This window comes from Hemitrygon akajei, unplaced genomic scaffold, assembly GCF_048418815.1.
Source record: "Hemitrygon akajei unplaced genomic scaffold, sHemAka1.3 Scf000063, whole genome shotgun sequence".
Taxonomy (NCBI): Eukaryota; Metazoa; Chordata; class Chondrichthyes; order Myliobatiformes; family Dasyatidae; genus Hemitrygon; species Hemitrygon akajei.
Genome location: NW_027331949.1, coordinates 1,374,408 through 1,387,958, shown reverse-complemented (window position 1 = coordinate 1,387,958; position 13,551 = coordinate 1,374,408). Strand labels below are relative to the sequence as shown.

At 49.2% G+C, this 13,551-nt stretch overlaps 1 protein-coding gene across 8 annotated transcripts in view; it reads right to left on the bottom strand.

Moving 5' to 3' along the window:
* Positions 1 to 633: 633 nt before the first annotated feature.
* Positions 634 to 13,551, bottom strand: part of LOC140721874 (lysophosphatidic acid receptor 5-like) — a 100,021-nt gene continuing 87,103 nt past the window's right edge. For 4 of the 8 annotated variants that reach the window (XM_073036698.1, XM_073036699.1, XM_073036697.1 and 1 more), the window contains exon 3: positions 5,137 to 10,632. In XM_073036698.1, the coding sequence (XP_072892799.1) occupies positions 9,451 to 10,632 (1,182 nt within the window). In that variant the 3' untranslated portion in view covers positions 5,137 to 9,450. Of the gene's footprint in view, positions 786 to 4,978; positions 5,052 to 5,136; positions 10,633 to 13,551 lie in introns of those variants that run through there. The other 4 variants (XR_012097493.1, XR_012097496.1, XR_012097494.1 and 1 more) reach the window with 2 other exon arrangements.

Here is a 13,551-nt window from a genome sequence, read left to right as displayed (position 1 = left end):
TGTACACTTTTCATTCTGTGGGCATCAATTCTGGATCCATAAAGCAATGTCCCCTTGGATCCCATGCCTCCTTACTTTCTCAATAAGGGTACCTTGTAAATGCCTTTCTAAAATCCATCTACTGCTGATGAGTTATTAACTTCAAACTTTCTGCAAAATCACTCAAAGAGTTGACCTGTATTTGCATGTAACGAGAGCTGTGTAACTCATCTCCTTCTACCTTAGGCCACAAGCCTATCAATCACCCCTGCTGTGGATACTTTCTGGAGGTCCAAGATCCATATGCTTCACAACCACTGGACTAAGTGTGTAAATGTAGGATGGGACTATGCAGAAAAATAAATTTGCTAGGTTTTCTAAAATTGACTCCGTCTATCTTAGGCCACAAACTTATAAATCACCCCTCGTATATAACCCCCAGGTTCGGATGGCTGTGTTAGTCTAGGGGAAGACAATCGCCACCCCCGCCAAACAGACGAAACCTTGTTTGTGTGGGTGCTGTATGATGTGTTCCCCTGTTACAACTCTGTACCACGAAAGATAAGATGGTACACCATATTCAATTAAATAACTGAGCTTTATAATTCTTAATTTGACTAGTGTTAGTACAGAAAACAAAAAGAAAAAGGGCCTATTTTAATGAAACAGTTTATTGTGCACATGGGAGCTCATTGTTTTCCATTGATTTCGTCCGAGCACCGTCGACTCCCGGACCCTCACTCCAAGTCCACTCGTCCTGCGGTGTACCAGCTCGCTCCTCTCGTGTCTTCTCTCTTCATCTTCCGCTGACAAAAGACCACAAATTCCTCCTCTCAGGCACACAAGAAAGAAATAACACTCCTCTTATTGGGTGGTGCACATTCCAAAGCCCCTAACCCTAATCATAATCCAAATACTGCTGCTACAGAGAAACCATTACATTAGCACTGAAACCTACAGAGTGTAACATACCTAATGCAAGGCTTACAGCGAGAGTAAGGAGGCATGGGATCCAAGGGGACATTGCTTTGTGGATCCAGAACTGGCTTGCCCACAGAAGGCAATGAGTGGCTGTAGACTGGTCATATTCTGCATGGAGGCTGGTGACCTCAGAGATCTGTTCTGGGACCCTTGCTCTTCGTGATTTGTATAAATGACCTGGATGAGGAAATGGAGGGATAGGTTTGGTAAGCTTGCTGATGACACTAAGGCTGAAGGTGGTATGGATAGTGTGGAGGGCTGTCAGACGTTACAGCGGGATATTGATAGGATGCAAAACTGGGCTGAGAAGTGGCAGATGAAGTTCAACCCAGATGAGTGTGAAGTGGTTCAATTGGTAGGACAAATATGATGGCAGAATATAGCATTAATGGTAAGACTCTGGGCAGCGTGGAGGATCAGAGGGATCTTGGGGTTCGAGTCCATAGGACACTTAAAGCTGCTACGCAGGTTGACACTGTGGTTAGGAAGGCATACGGTGCATTGGTCTTCATCAATTGTGCAATTGAGTTTAAGAGCCGAGAGGTAATGTTGCAGCTATATAGGATGCTGGTCAGACCCCATTTGGAGTACTGTGCTCAGTTCTGGTCGCCTCACTACAGGAGGGATGTGGAAACCATAGAAAGGTTGCAGAGGAGAATTACAAGGATGTTGCCTGGATTGGAGAGCATGCCTTATGAGAATAGGTTGAGTGAACTCGGCCTTCTCTCCTTGGAGCGACGGAGGATGAGAGGTGACTTGATAAAAGTGTACAAGATAATGACAGGCATTGATCGTGTGGCTAGTCAAAGGCTTTTCCCTTGGGCTGAAATGTCTAGCACCAGAGGGCATAGTTTTAAGGTGCTGGGGAGTAGGTACAGAGGAGATGTCAGGGGTAAGTTTTTTTCTCAGAGAGTGGTGAGTGCGTGGAATGGGCTGCCGGCGACGGTGGTGGAGGCGGAAATGATAGGATCTTTTAAGAGACTCCTGGATGGATACATAGAAAAGTGGAGGGCTATGGGTAAAACCTAGGTTGTGTTAAGGTAGGGATATGTTTGGCACAGCTTTGTGGGCGGAGCAGCCTGCATTGTGTTGTATGTTTTCTATGTTCCTATGTGGTGGTGGCTTCCGTCGGTCTCGAGAGACCATGGATCTGCACAGGCCTGGGCAGGGTTGTATGGGAGACCGGCCGTTGCCCAAGCTGCAGGCCTTCCCCTCTCCACGCCACCCATGTTGTCCAAGGGAAGGGCACTAGGACCCATACAGCTTGGCACCAGTGACGTCGCAGAGCAATGTGTTGTTAAGGGCCCTTGCTCAAGGGCACAACATGCTGCCTCAGCTGAGGCTCGAACCAGTGACCTTCAGGTTACTAGTCTGATGCCTTGCCCACTAGGCAATGTGCCAACACATGTTCCTATGTATATATAATATAAATCCACACCTGCTCTGGGATAGTCAATCAAATCTGCTGGTGCCCGCAGTTGAAAAACAACTATTGAAAGTGCATCATTTTACTGCCCCGGGTGGACTTGAAATGCTTGAGGTACAACTTCTTCCAGTGCAAATTTTCCTTTTTCATGTTTAATAATGCCCTGCCCCTCCTCCTCACACCTGCACCTGATGGTTTAACTGGTTCTTTCACTAATGACTGAGACTCTGCACAGACGTTGTAAATGAATGGGATCATTCTGTGTGGGGCACTGCCAGCGAGATTCACTTTGTTTGCTGCAATACTCAGTTCCCTAGTCTGAGTTGTTAACGTTTCTCTTCAGAGTTCAAAGTTCACTGTCAGTTTATTATCAAAGTACATTTTTTGTCACCATATACAGTCCTGAGACTTATTTTCTTGTGGGCATACTTGCAATGGGTGAGTCCAGGACAAGAGGCCAGAGTCTTAGAATTAGAGGGTACCCATTTAAAACAGAGATGACGAGAATTTATTTTTAGCCAGAGGGTCGAGGAATTATGGAATTCGTTGCCACATACAGCTGTGGAGGCCCGATCATTGAGGGTGTTTAAGGAGATTGATAGGTATATAATTAGCCATGGTGTCAAGGGATGTGGGGAAAAAGCCGGAAATTGGAACTAGATCAGAGAATAGTTTAGCTCATGGTGGAGTGGCGAGCAGACTTGATGGGCCGAATAGCCTACTTCTGCTCCTTTGTCTTGTGATACTCATAAATCTACTATAGAATCTATGAGAGACTGCACCAACTTGAGCATTTAATCAGTGTGCAGAAGGCATCAGCCTGCAAACGCAGCAAGAAATAGTCCCGGCCACTGCCTCCTAAATTCTCCCCGCACTTTTTCCATATTTCCGTTGGCATGGTGATCAAACGGCAAAACCTCAGAAACGTTTCATTATCGTGATATAACCTTCCAGCTCCTTGTCTCAGTGCCTCAACTCATGGGAGCCAGGGCTCTAACACCATCTTCACCCCCCACCCCCCGGTATTGAGCAGAGAACTTGGGATGTCACCTTGCAATTGTGTAAGATGTTGGTGAGCATCGTCAGCAGTCCGGGTCACCTGAGACTTGAGACCTCAGTGACAGGGAAAATTTGAATAAGTGAGAATTTTGCCTTTCTGGAGCACAGGAGAGTGAGGCAGGATCTTACAGAAGGGAACAGAACAAACTTTAAAGGAGATGTGTGAGACAGGATTTTTTTTTGACAGGCAAACCCTCTGGAATGGGCTGCAAGTTGGTATGGTGGAAACAGATGTGACAAGTGTACTTGAGACTATTGAATAGTCACATTAATATGCAGGGAACGGATCATGTACAGGGAAGACCAGAAGACACAGGTGCAGAATTAGGCCATTCAGCCCATCGAGCTCTGCTCCGCCATTCCATCCTGGAAGGTCCTGGATCCCACTCAACCCCATACACTTGCCTTCTCGCCTTATCCTTTGATTCCCTGACCAATCAGGAAATTATCAACTTCCACCTTTAATATACACATGGTCTTGGCAGTCTGTGGCAGATAATTCCACAAATTCACTACTCTAGAGCCAAAAAAATTTCCTCCTTCCCTCTGTTCTAAAAGGTCACCTCAACTTTGAGGTGGCACCCTCTAGTTTTGGATGCCCCACCATAGGAAACAACCTCTCCCCATCCACCTTATCTATAAGAATACAGATTCCCGGATTGAACGGCTTGTTGTATGAAAAGTGTTTGATGGCTCCGGGCCTCTGTTCGCGAAATTTCAGAAGAATGAGGGGTGACCTCATTGAAACCTATTGAATGGTGAATGGCCTTGATATGGTGGATGTGGAGGGGCTGTTTCCTATGGTGGGAGAGTCCAAGACCAGAGGACACAACCTCAGACTGGTGGGGCACCCTCTTAGAATGGAGATGAGGAGGAATTCCTTCTATGGCCACTGGGAGATCCTGCTTTCTCTGGCGGACACACATTTTAATTCCATGTCCCATTCCCATTCTGATATGTCTATCCATGGCCTCCTCTACTGTCAAGATGAATCCAAACTCAGGTTGGAGGAACAACACCTTATATACTGGCTGGGTAGCCTGCAACCTGATGGCATGAACATTGACTTCTCTATAACTTCCATTAATGCCCCTCCTCCCCTTCTTACCCCATCCGTGACATGGTTTTTTTTTCTCTCTTTCTGCACATCAATCTGCCTGTTCTCCATCTCCCTCTGGTGCTTCCCCCCCCAACTTTCTTTCTCCCGAGGACTCCCGTCCCATGATCCTTTCCCTTCTCCAGCTCTGTATCACTTTCGCCAATCACCTTTCAAGCTCTTAGCTTCATCCCACCCCCTCCGGTCTTCTCATATCATTTCGCATTTCCCCCTCCCCCCACTGCTTTCAAATCTCTTAGTATCTTTCCTTTCAGTTAGTCCTGACGAAGGGTCTCGGCCTGAAACATCGACAGTGCTTCTCCTTATAGATGCTGCCTGGCCTGCTGTGTTCCACCAGCATTTTGTGTGCGTTGTTCGAATTTCCAACATCTGCAGATTTCCTCGTGTTTGCTCTGATCTCTGATGTTTGGACATACCTGCTGGCACCTGGATTGTTTCAAACTGTCCCGCGGACGATCACTCGAGGTTATCCTCGTGAGCGCTGATTCTCTGCGCGTGAGGAGAACCCAAATATTCAGTGACAGCAAAAGTGACAAATCACAATGTGGTAAGTGTCAGAATCAGTCTGGCCCAGTCTTGAAGTTCAACTTTATTGTTGCAATCATAGGCATACATTGTTAAACTCCACATAATATAGAAAAGTAGTGCAGGAACAGGACTCCCAGCCCCACAGTGTTGCACCAGACTAGTTATGCTAATGACACTTAATCTCTTTTGAGAAAAAACACAGAACTCGTCACCATCATTGTGTGCTGTGTTACAGGACAGACAATCATGGTCTGTCTACGGCCACGATTGCTCTTGGCAAATTTTCCCCTCAGAAGTGTCCTGCTAATGCCTTCCTCTGGGCAATGCCTTTACAAGGCAGGTGACCCTGCCCCCCCCCCCTCTACCCACTCCCCAGCCATTATCAACCCTGTTCAGAGATTGTCACTGGCATCAGCGGTCGTGTACCCAGGACCTATGTAATGCACCATTTGCTGATATGACCATCCAGTACCTGCTCTCGTGGCGGGGGTGGGGAGGGAGCGGTGAAGTGCGGGTGGGGGGGTCTAAGCAGGTGCGACACCTTGCCCAAGGGTGAACTGCAGGCTAGAGGAGGGAAGTAGCACCTCACACCTCCTTTGGTGGAGACGTGTCCCCACCCCACCAACTGATTTAGCGTAACTACAAACTTTTATTTACTCACAAAATGACGAAAGATACCAGGGTTTTACAAAGCTGACATTTCAAATTAAAACGTGGTTATTATTATCTACAAAACACTCTGGTCTGGAGTGCAGGGCTGGGCACATGGTCCATATCCCTCCATTCTCTTCACCACATCCACAGTTCCTGCTTCCTCCACTGCATCCGGCAGCCCATTCCAGACGTGCACTGCCCTCTCTGTGAAAAAAAAACGTGCCTCGCAGATCGCATTTTCCCTCCTCTGTTTGGCATTTCTACCTTGGGGAAAATATAGCAATGATGCTGGCTAACAGCTCGACACTTGCCCCTAATAATCTTATGAGGAATAGGAGCAGAATTAGGCCATTTGGCCCATCGAGTCTGCTCCGTCATTCTATCATGGCTAGTCCCTTTTCTCCCACCAACAACCTCCCCCCAGCCCACAGCTCCATTCCCTGGCCTTCTCTCTGTAACTTTTGATGCCATATCAAGAACCAATCAATCACTGCATAAAATACACCCAACGACTTGGCCTCCACAGCTGCCTGTGGCAACAAATTCCACAAATTCACCAGAAGAAATTTCCCTGCATGACTGTTTTGAAAGGGCGCCCCTCTATCCTGAGTTTGTGCCCTGTTGTCCTAGACTCCCCCACCACGGGAAACATCCTTTCCACATCTACTCTGTCTGGGCCATTCAACATTTGAAAGGCTTGGATGAGATTACCCCCCCTCACCTTTCTAAATTTCCAGCGAGTACGGACACAGAGCCATCAAACGCTCCTCGTATGATAACCCTCTCATTCCCAGAATCATCCTTGTGAACCTCCTTCAGACCCTCTCCAATGCCAGCACAACTTTCCCTAGATAACTGTTCATGATACCCAAGGGGGCGGCCTCACCAGAGTCTTATAAAGCCTCATCATCCACCAGGACTTCAGCCAATTCTCCAAGTATGGCCAGACCAGAGTAGTTGATGGCTGCATCATGATATCCCAAGTCTCATACTCTATGCCCCCAGCAATGAATGTAATTATGCTACTTGCAGGCTTTTCCACTCGGAATACCCGTGATGCAACTTCTAGGGAGCTTTTGGCCCACACCCATTACTCGTATATCACTGTTCCTGGCAGCAATGCCGTACGCTGTACATCTTTCCCTTACTGTCCAGCTCACAAAGTACAGCACCTGACCGCTGCCAAGATTTTGACTGTATGCTCAACACAGAAGCAAGATTTTCAGTCCAGGTGGCAAGTGCAGTGTTGGCACGCATTTCAAGTGTTACAGAATATAAAAGCAGAGAGTTAATGCTGAGCCTTTACAAGACACTGGTCAGGCTGCACTTGGGGTATTGTCAACAGGTTTGGGCCCCTTATTTCAGGAAGGATGTATTGTAGCCTCCTGTAATCCTATAATGTTAGAGCATACGACCATAAGACACAGGGACAGAATTAGTCCATTCAGCCCATCGAGGTTGCTCTGCAATTCTATCATGGCTGATTCTGGATACCCCTAAACCCCATACACCTTCCTTCTCACTATAACCTTTGATGCCCTGACCGATCAGGAAGCTATCAACTTCCGCCGTAGATATATGCAGACTTGTCCTCCACCGCAGTCTGTGCCAGAGCATTCCACAGATTCCCTGCTCTCTGGCTAAAAAAACACCTCCTTGCCTTTGTTCTGAAAGGTCACTCCTCAATTCTGAGGCTGTGCCCTCCAGTTCTGGATACCCCCACCATAGGAAACATCCTTACAACGTCCACCCCATCTCATCCTTTCAACATTCAATAGGTTTCAATGAGATCCCCCCACATTCTTCTAAATTCCAGTGAGTACAGACCCACAGCTGCCAAACGCGCCTCAGATGTTAACCCCGTCATTTGCTGAATCATCCTTGTGAACCTCGTCTGGACTCTCTCCAATGACAACACATCCTTTCTGAGGGATGGGCCCAAAACTGTTGACACTATTCCAAGTGCAGCCTGACTGGTGTCTTATAAAGCCTCAGCATTATCATTTTGCTCTTATATTCATTTGAAGTGAATGCCAACATTGCATTTTCCTTCTTTACCACAGACTCAACCTTTAAATTAACCTTCTGGGAGTCTTGCATGTCAACTCCTAAGTCCCCCTGTAACTCTGATGTTTGAATATCCTTCCCATTTAGATAACAATCTGCACTATTGTTCCTTATACCAAAATGCATTATTGTACATTTCCCAACACTGTATTCCATTTTCTATCCTGCTCTTACATGTCTCTCCTCAGCCTCCAAAAATCCACACAAAAAAACAATCCAAGTTTGTCCCATCTTTCCTTATAGCTGATAATACCTGAAATCAATTGGACCACATCCAAATGAAAAGTCTCAGAAGTATTTGATGTGATTGCAGACACTGGAAACTATATTGACTTGCCTATTTTTTATCTCTGTTTTTGTCTCACGCACTTTGAGACCAGTCCAGCTAAGTGAATGCATGTTGCACCCCTACCGTCAGACTCTGAGTGATTTCGATCTGCAGTCAACACAGTGTCTGTTGGGTCATCGGTAGTGGGCAGGAAGCGTTCGGAGTGCCTGTGGTCGTGGAAAGGGTTGGACTCTTTACGAGCATGGGTGGTGGAGTGCACAGAAAGGGCTGCTGTGTATTGTGAGTGGGGGATATATTGGGAGTGCAGACTGATAGGGTAGGCTGGGTCATTGGGAGTGTGTGCAATTGGAGTGATTAGGGGTTGTTGGGCTCCTTTAAGAGCAGAGGGGCGGGGTGAAGTCAAGATGGTGCTAAACTGTGACTCCTTTGCTTGTCTCTTTGGAAACAGCTCTACTTCTATCTTTGAAATCTCCTTTTTCCCTTTTCCGGAGTTGCACCCTGTCTTCAGTTCTTTGCGGGAATGGGACCCGCTCTCAAGGCCTTAGGACCAGCTGCTTTTTGATATCCCGAGGAAGACTAGCACGCCTTCAGACTGCCAGAATTTTGTGGTTCTGGTCCGGAGCACCTGACTGAAGTACCGTGGCAGAACATCGGGAGCAGCGGTCAGCTGCCGGGGTGGGGTCTGTGTGTCTGGAGACCTGCACCTTGCTGGGCCTGACTGTCAGGGAGCAGAGCTCGGAAAAAGCGACGCAACAGACTTCTAACATCGTGAATCAGTGTGATGTTTGTTCTGACTCCCTTCTCTCTGTGAAACAGGGGACCCCTCTTTTTTTCCCTTATTAAGGAGAATAATATGGTATGTCGAACTACCACTGGCCTTTGGAGTACTGCACATCTGTCTTTATTGATGCTTTGCTGCACCCCCTTGAATGTTCGATGGAAGGAGCTGATGCTTTTTTGCTCATGGGAGTGGGGGTGTGGTGAGGGCTGTTGCTTGTGCATAGGAGGGGGCTTTGGGGTTCAAAGGTTTAACTGTCATTCATTGTTTGAGGTACACCTCTGTTTCTGTGGGTGTTTGCGAAGGAAATGAATTTCAGGATGTATGTTGTATACATTTTTCTGACGGTAAAGGTACCTGCCTGTTGAGAGCGGACAGTGGGAGTGAATTTGAAGAATTGGAGGGCATTCTTTGGGAGTGTGGACAAGGGAAGGGAGTGGGAAGGAGTGAATGGTGGAGGGTGGTTCTTTGGGGGTGTGGACAAGAGGAGTGAGTGGGAAAGAGTGGGACTCATTGGGAGAGTAAGATTGAACAGTAATGGCTGGCTCAAAAAGGATCGTGGGATCAAAGGGTCACCCACCCACACAGTCTACAAGCACTCCTCCCGTCTCCTCTTTAACCTCCCCGTTCTCCAGCCCCTCGTTCTTGCTCACAACTTGGACTTGCACAGGGGGCGATCCGGGGATTGAGGACCTGGCCCGGTCATGCCATTTCCTGGACGGTAGCAGGAGTGTCCATCGCCCCTGGCCCGGAGTCCTGGAAAAGGTCGGGCCGAGGGACTTGCGCCGGAAGGTAGCCCGGAAGCCCTCTGTGCTAAAATAATAGACCAACGGGTCTAGGCAGCAGTTGGAGCTCGACAAGAGCATGGTGATCTGGAGGACGTAGCGGAGTCTGGACCTCAACACTGTGTTGCCTGCGTCCTTGGCCCTCAGCCCCGCGTAGCTCGCCAGCAGCAGGTTGTAGGGCAGGAAGCACAGGACAAAGATGGCGGCGTTGGCCAGCAGGAGCAGGCGCACTTTCTTCCTCCGGACCTCGCCCTCCCCCTGCCTGCCTCCCCCCCGCCTGCGGCTCAGGGCGTGCAGGATGCGGACAGAGCCGTACAGGACGACTGACAGGGGCAGCAGGAAGCCCAGGATCTCCGCCAGCACGACGAGGGGCAGCAGCTCCATCTTCCAGGCCCGCTTGGAGAAACTCTCGAAGCAGCGCACCTCCACGGTGGAGTTGGCGCTCTGGCAGCAGCTGGTGTCGTGGGCCAGGGCCACGGGGATGGACCCCAGGACGATGAGCGCCCAGACCACCCCGCACACCTTCCAGGCCACCCGGCGCCGGCGCAGGGGTTGACAGTGGAGGGGGTGCACCAGCGCCAGGAAGCGGTCGACGTTGATGGCCGCCAGGAAGAGGCAGCTGCCGTACATGTTGAGCTGGAAGAGCGAGCCCCCCAGCTGGCACAGCGCATTGCCCAGTGGCCAGAGGTCAGTGGTGAAGTAGTAGATCCGCAGGGGCAGCGCCAGGGTGAAGAGCAGGTCGCAAGCGGCCAGGTTGACCAGGTACACCGTCACCACCGTCCGCAGGCCCAGGAGGCAGATGAAGACCCAGAGAGCCACGGCGTTGAGCGGGAGGCCGATGCCCAGTTGTACGCTGTGCCAGGCCAGCTGCAGTCGGTGGATCTGATCGTGGTCGCTGCAGTTGGGCAGTTCCGTTATGTTGTCATAGTCCCGGCAGACGTCTGGCAACTGGGTGCCGTTCAGCTGCATCTGGGGAGAGTCAGGATAAGGGAACAGTTGACGTCGGTGAGGAAATTGCTAAGGAAAGCCCCATTCCCAATCGCCCCATCCCTTTCCCAATGGGACCTGCTCCGACCTTCGGTGAGCACTCGCCCATTCGCAACCACTCTGTCCCATTCCCATTCAGAGCCCTGTCCTAATGACCCCTTTCATATTCCGAGTCGCACCTGTCACACGTCCGGTTAACTTCCGCCCTACTCCCCACTGTCACAGCCGCGGACCAGGCAGCGCTTCAGTGTCTCTCTCTCGCCGCACTTGGGCCATATCCAAACGAACTGACAGCAAAAGAAGGGAGGTAAATACAGTACTGTCGTGAAATAATGTGTATATTCAGGAGAGCACAAATGCTGAATCTGGTGTGCAGCATCGTCTGTGGCTGTGACACCCGTTGCCCCTCACACTCACATTGTCTGTCTTGAACTACTCCATTCAGAATGTCCCTGCCCCATTCCCGATAAACCCCGCCCCCACTCCCAAAGTCCCCGAAACACATTCTCAATGACCATCTACAATTCCTCGTGACTGCCCCATCACCAGTGACTCCTGCCCACCCCCACTGCATCCTCCTTCCCATTCCCATGGACTTCTCCCTAAATCCCATGACTGTGCCGAATCTGAGTGGCCCCGTCCCATTCCCAGTCAATCCAACTCCAATCCCGGCGGTGGCTGTCAGTTCACAATTACAGCCCCATTCGTAATGGCACCTCCCATTCTGAATTTCCTCCACTCCATTCCCAGTGTCCCCTGTGCAACTCTTGACAATCCCATCTCAGTCCGAACGGCGTTCCGATCCTAATGGCTCGCATGTAACTCCTGGGTCGCCTCAGGCATCGCTCAAACTTGTTCTAGTCTAGGGGGAGCAGCCTTCGGCCCCGCCAAACTGGGTAATCAGCTGGTGTGGATGCTGTGTGATGTCCCCACCTCGCCCAAAAAACAGACAGTACACCTTATGCGATTAAATGAGTACAATTTATAAAGATTACTATAACTAAGAGATTATTAACGATACAGTATATATGAAGAAGAAAAAAAAAGAAAAGGCGCCAAACTTATCAAAGTCCAAACCACTTCGTGCACAACCGTTGGAGCTCAATTACTGAAGTCTTCTGGCCACCATTCGATCACCTCCGAACTCCTCGACCCGCCTCTGTCTCCGTCTCCTCTCCTCACCGAAAACCTTGGGCCGGGGACCCCCACTCGGGGTCCGTTCCATCGCCCAGCTTCCAGCATCCCGTCCTCTCTCTCACTCCATCGCGCCGACTCCCCAAAATCCCCGCCAACAATCAGTTTACAGTCCCAAACAAGCTTCCAGCACTTATCATAACAAAGACGCCAGCATTCCTACTTTTAACAAAGGTGCCAGCATTCCTACTTCTAACAAAACAAAGACGCCATTTTGATTACATACACAGTAACAAAGAAAAAGAAGAAACCCCCTTTACAGGCACTATTCCCAAAAGCGGCAGCAGGTCTGATTCTCCAGTATCATTGATCTGTCGGTCTTTCCCAATAACCCACTCGGCATGCCAATGGCCCCTCCCATTTCCCAGTGACCCCCTTCCCCATCCCCAATAACCACAATAAGACCATTAGACACAGGAGCAGAATGAGGCTATTCAGTCCATCCAGTCCACTCCGCCATTCCGTCATTGCTGATCCCGGATCCCACTCGAACCACATACACTTCCCTTCTCACCATATCCTTGGATGCCCTGACCAATCAGGAAACGATCAATTCCCATATTAAATATACCCCTGGACTTGTCCTCCTCTGCAGTCTGTGGCAGAGCATTCCACAGATTCACTACTCTCTGGCTAAAAAAATTCCTTCTTACCTCTGTTCTAGTAGGTCACCCCTCAGTTTAGAGGTTGTGCCCTCTAGTTCTGGATACCCCCACCACAGGAAACATCCTCTCCACATCCACCCTATCTAGTCCTCTCAACATTCAGTACGATCAAAGATCCCCCCACCCCCACATAATTCTAAATTCCAGTGAGTTTAAAGCAGCCAAGCACTCCTCATATGATAACCCCTTCATTCCTGGAATCATCCTCATGAACCTCCTCTGGAATCTCTCAAATAACAACACATCCTTCCTGAGAAATGGGGTCAAATCTGTTGACAGATTTGTCTCAAACCGAATGACAATGGCAGTGTCCCAGAGCACCAGTGCAACAGGACATGGGGAAGCTGCTAGCTCATGTTTGGCCATGAACTTGAAGCTCTCACCTATCTCTGCAATAGCTTGATCAATGAGGGGAGGATGAGACAGAAAGCAGGCAGGGAATCTGCTGGAAAGCTGGGATGACAAGAAGCTCCCTTGGGAGCTTCAAGTTCCTGGGTCTAAATGGCACCGTCAATTTGTCCTGGTCCAACCATAAGTATGCTGTGATTGAAACAGCACCTCTGCTTGCAGAAAATGTTGAGAAAATCCAAAATGCTCCCCAAAGATCATCACCAATCATTTCATCAACCCTCCACAAAAAAACGTCCAATCCAGATGCGACAAGGCTTGAAATAGCAAGTGCTCTGCACAAGGCAATCAGGAAAATGAGCTTCCCCTTCCACTGGCTCCTCCTGCACTTCCTGCTGCAGTTAATTTCAATCCAGCACCTCTTCCTCTCTGCCATTGGACAAAAAAAAAAAATTGGCTCCTCCTGCACTTCCTGCTTCAGTTAATATCATCCAGCACCTCTTCCTCTCTGCCATTGGACAGAAAATGTAGGTACCCGACTCTTAAATGGACCTTGTTTGCTGAGGTCAACTTCATCCCCAGTCAATGACATTATGACCCGTCCATCACAACACATTCTCTGCAATTGTACCACTGCATTCTACATTCTGATTTCCTTTTGGATTCTGGATGCACCTGCTTCAGCGGGCACAAC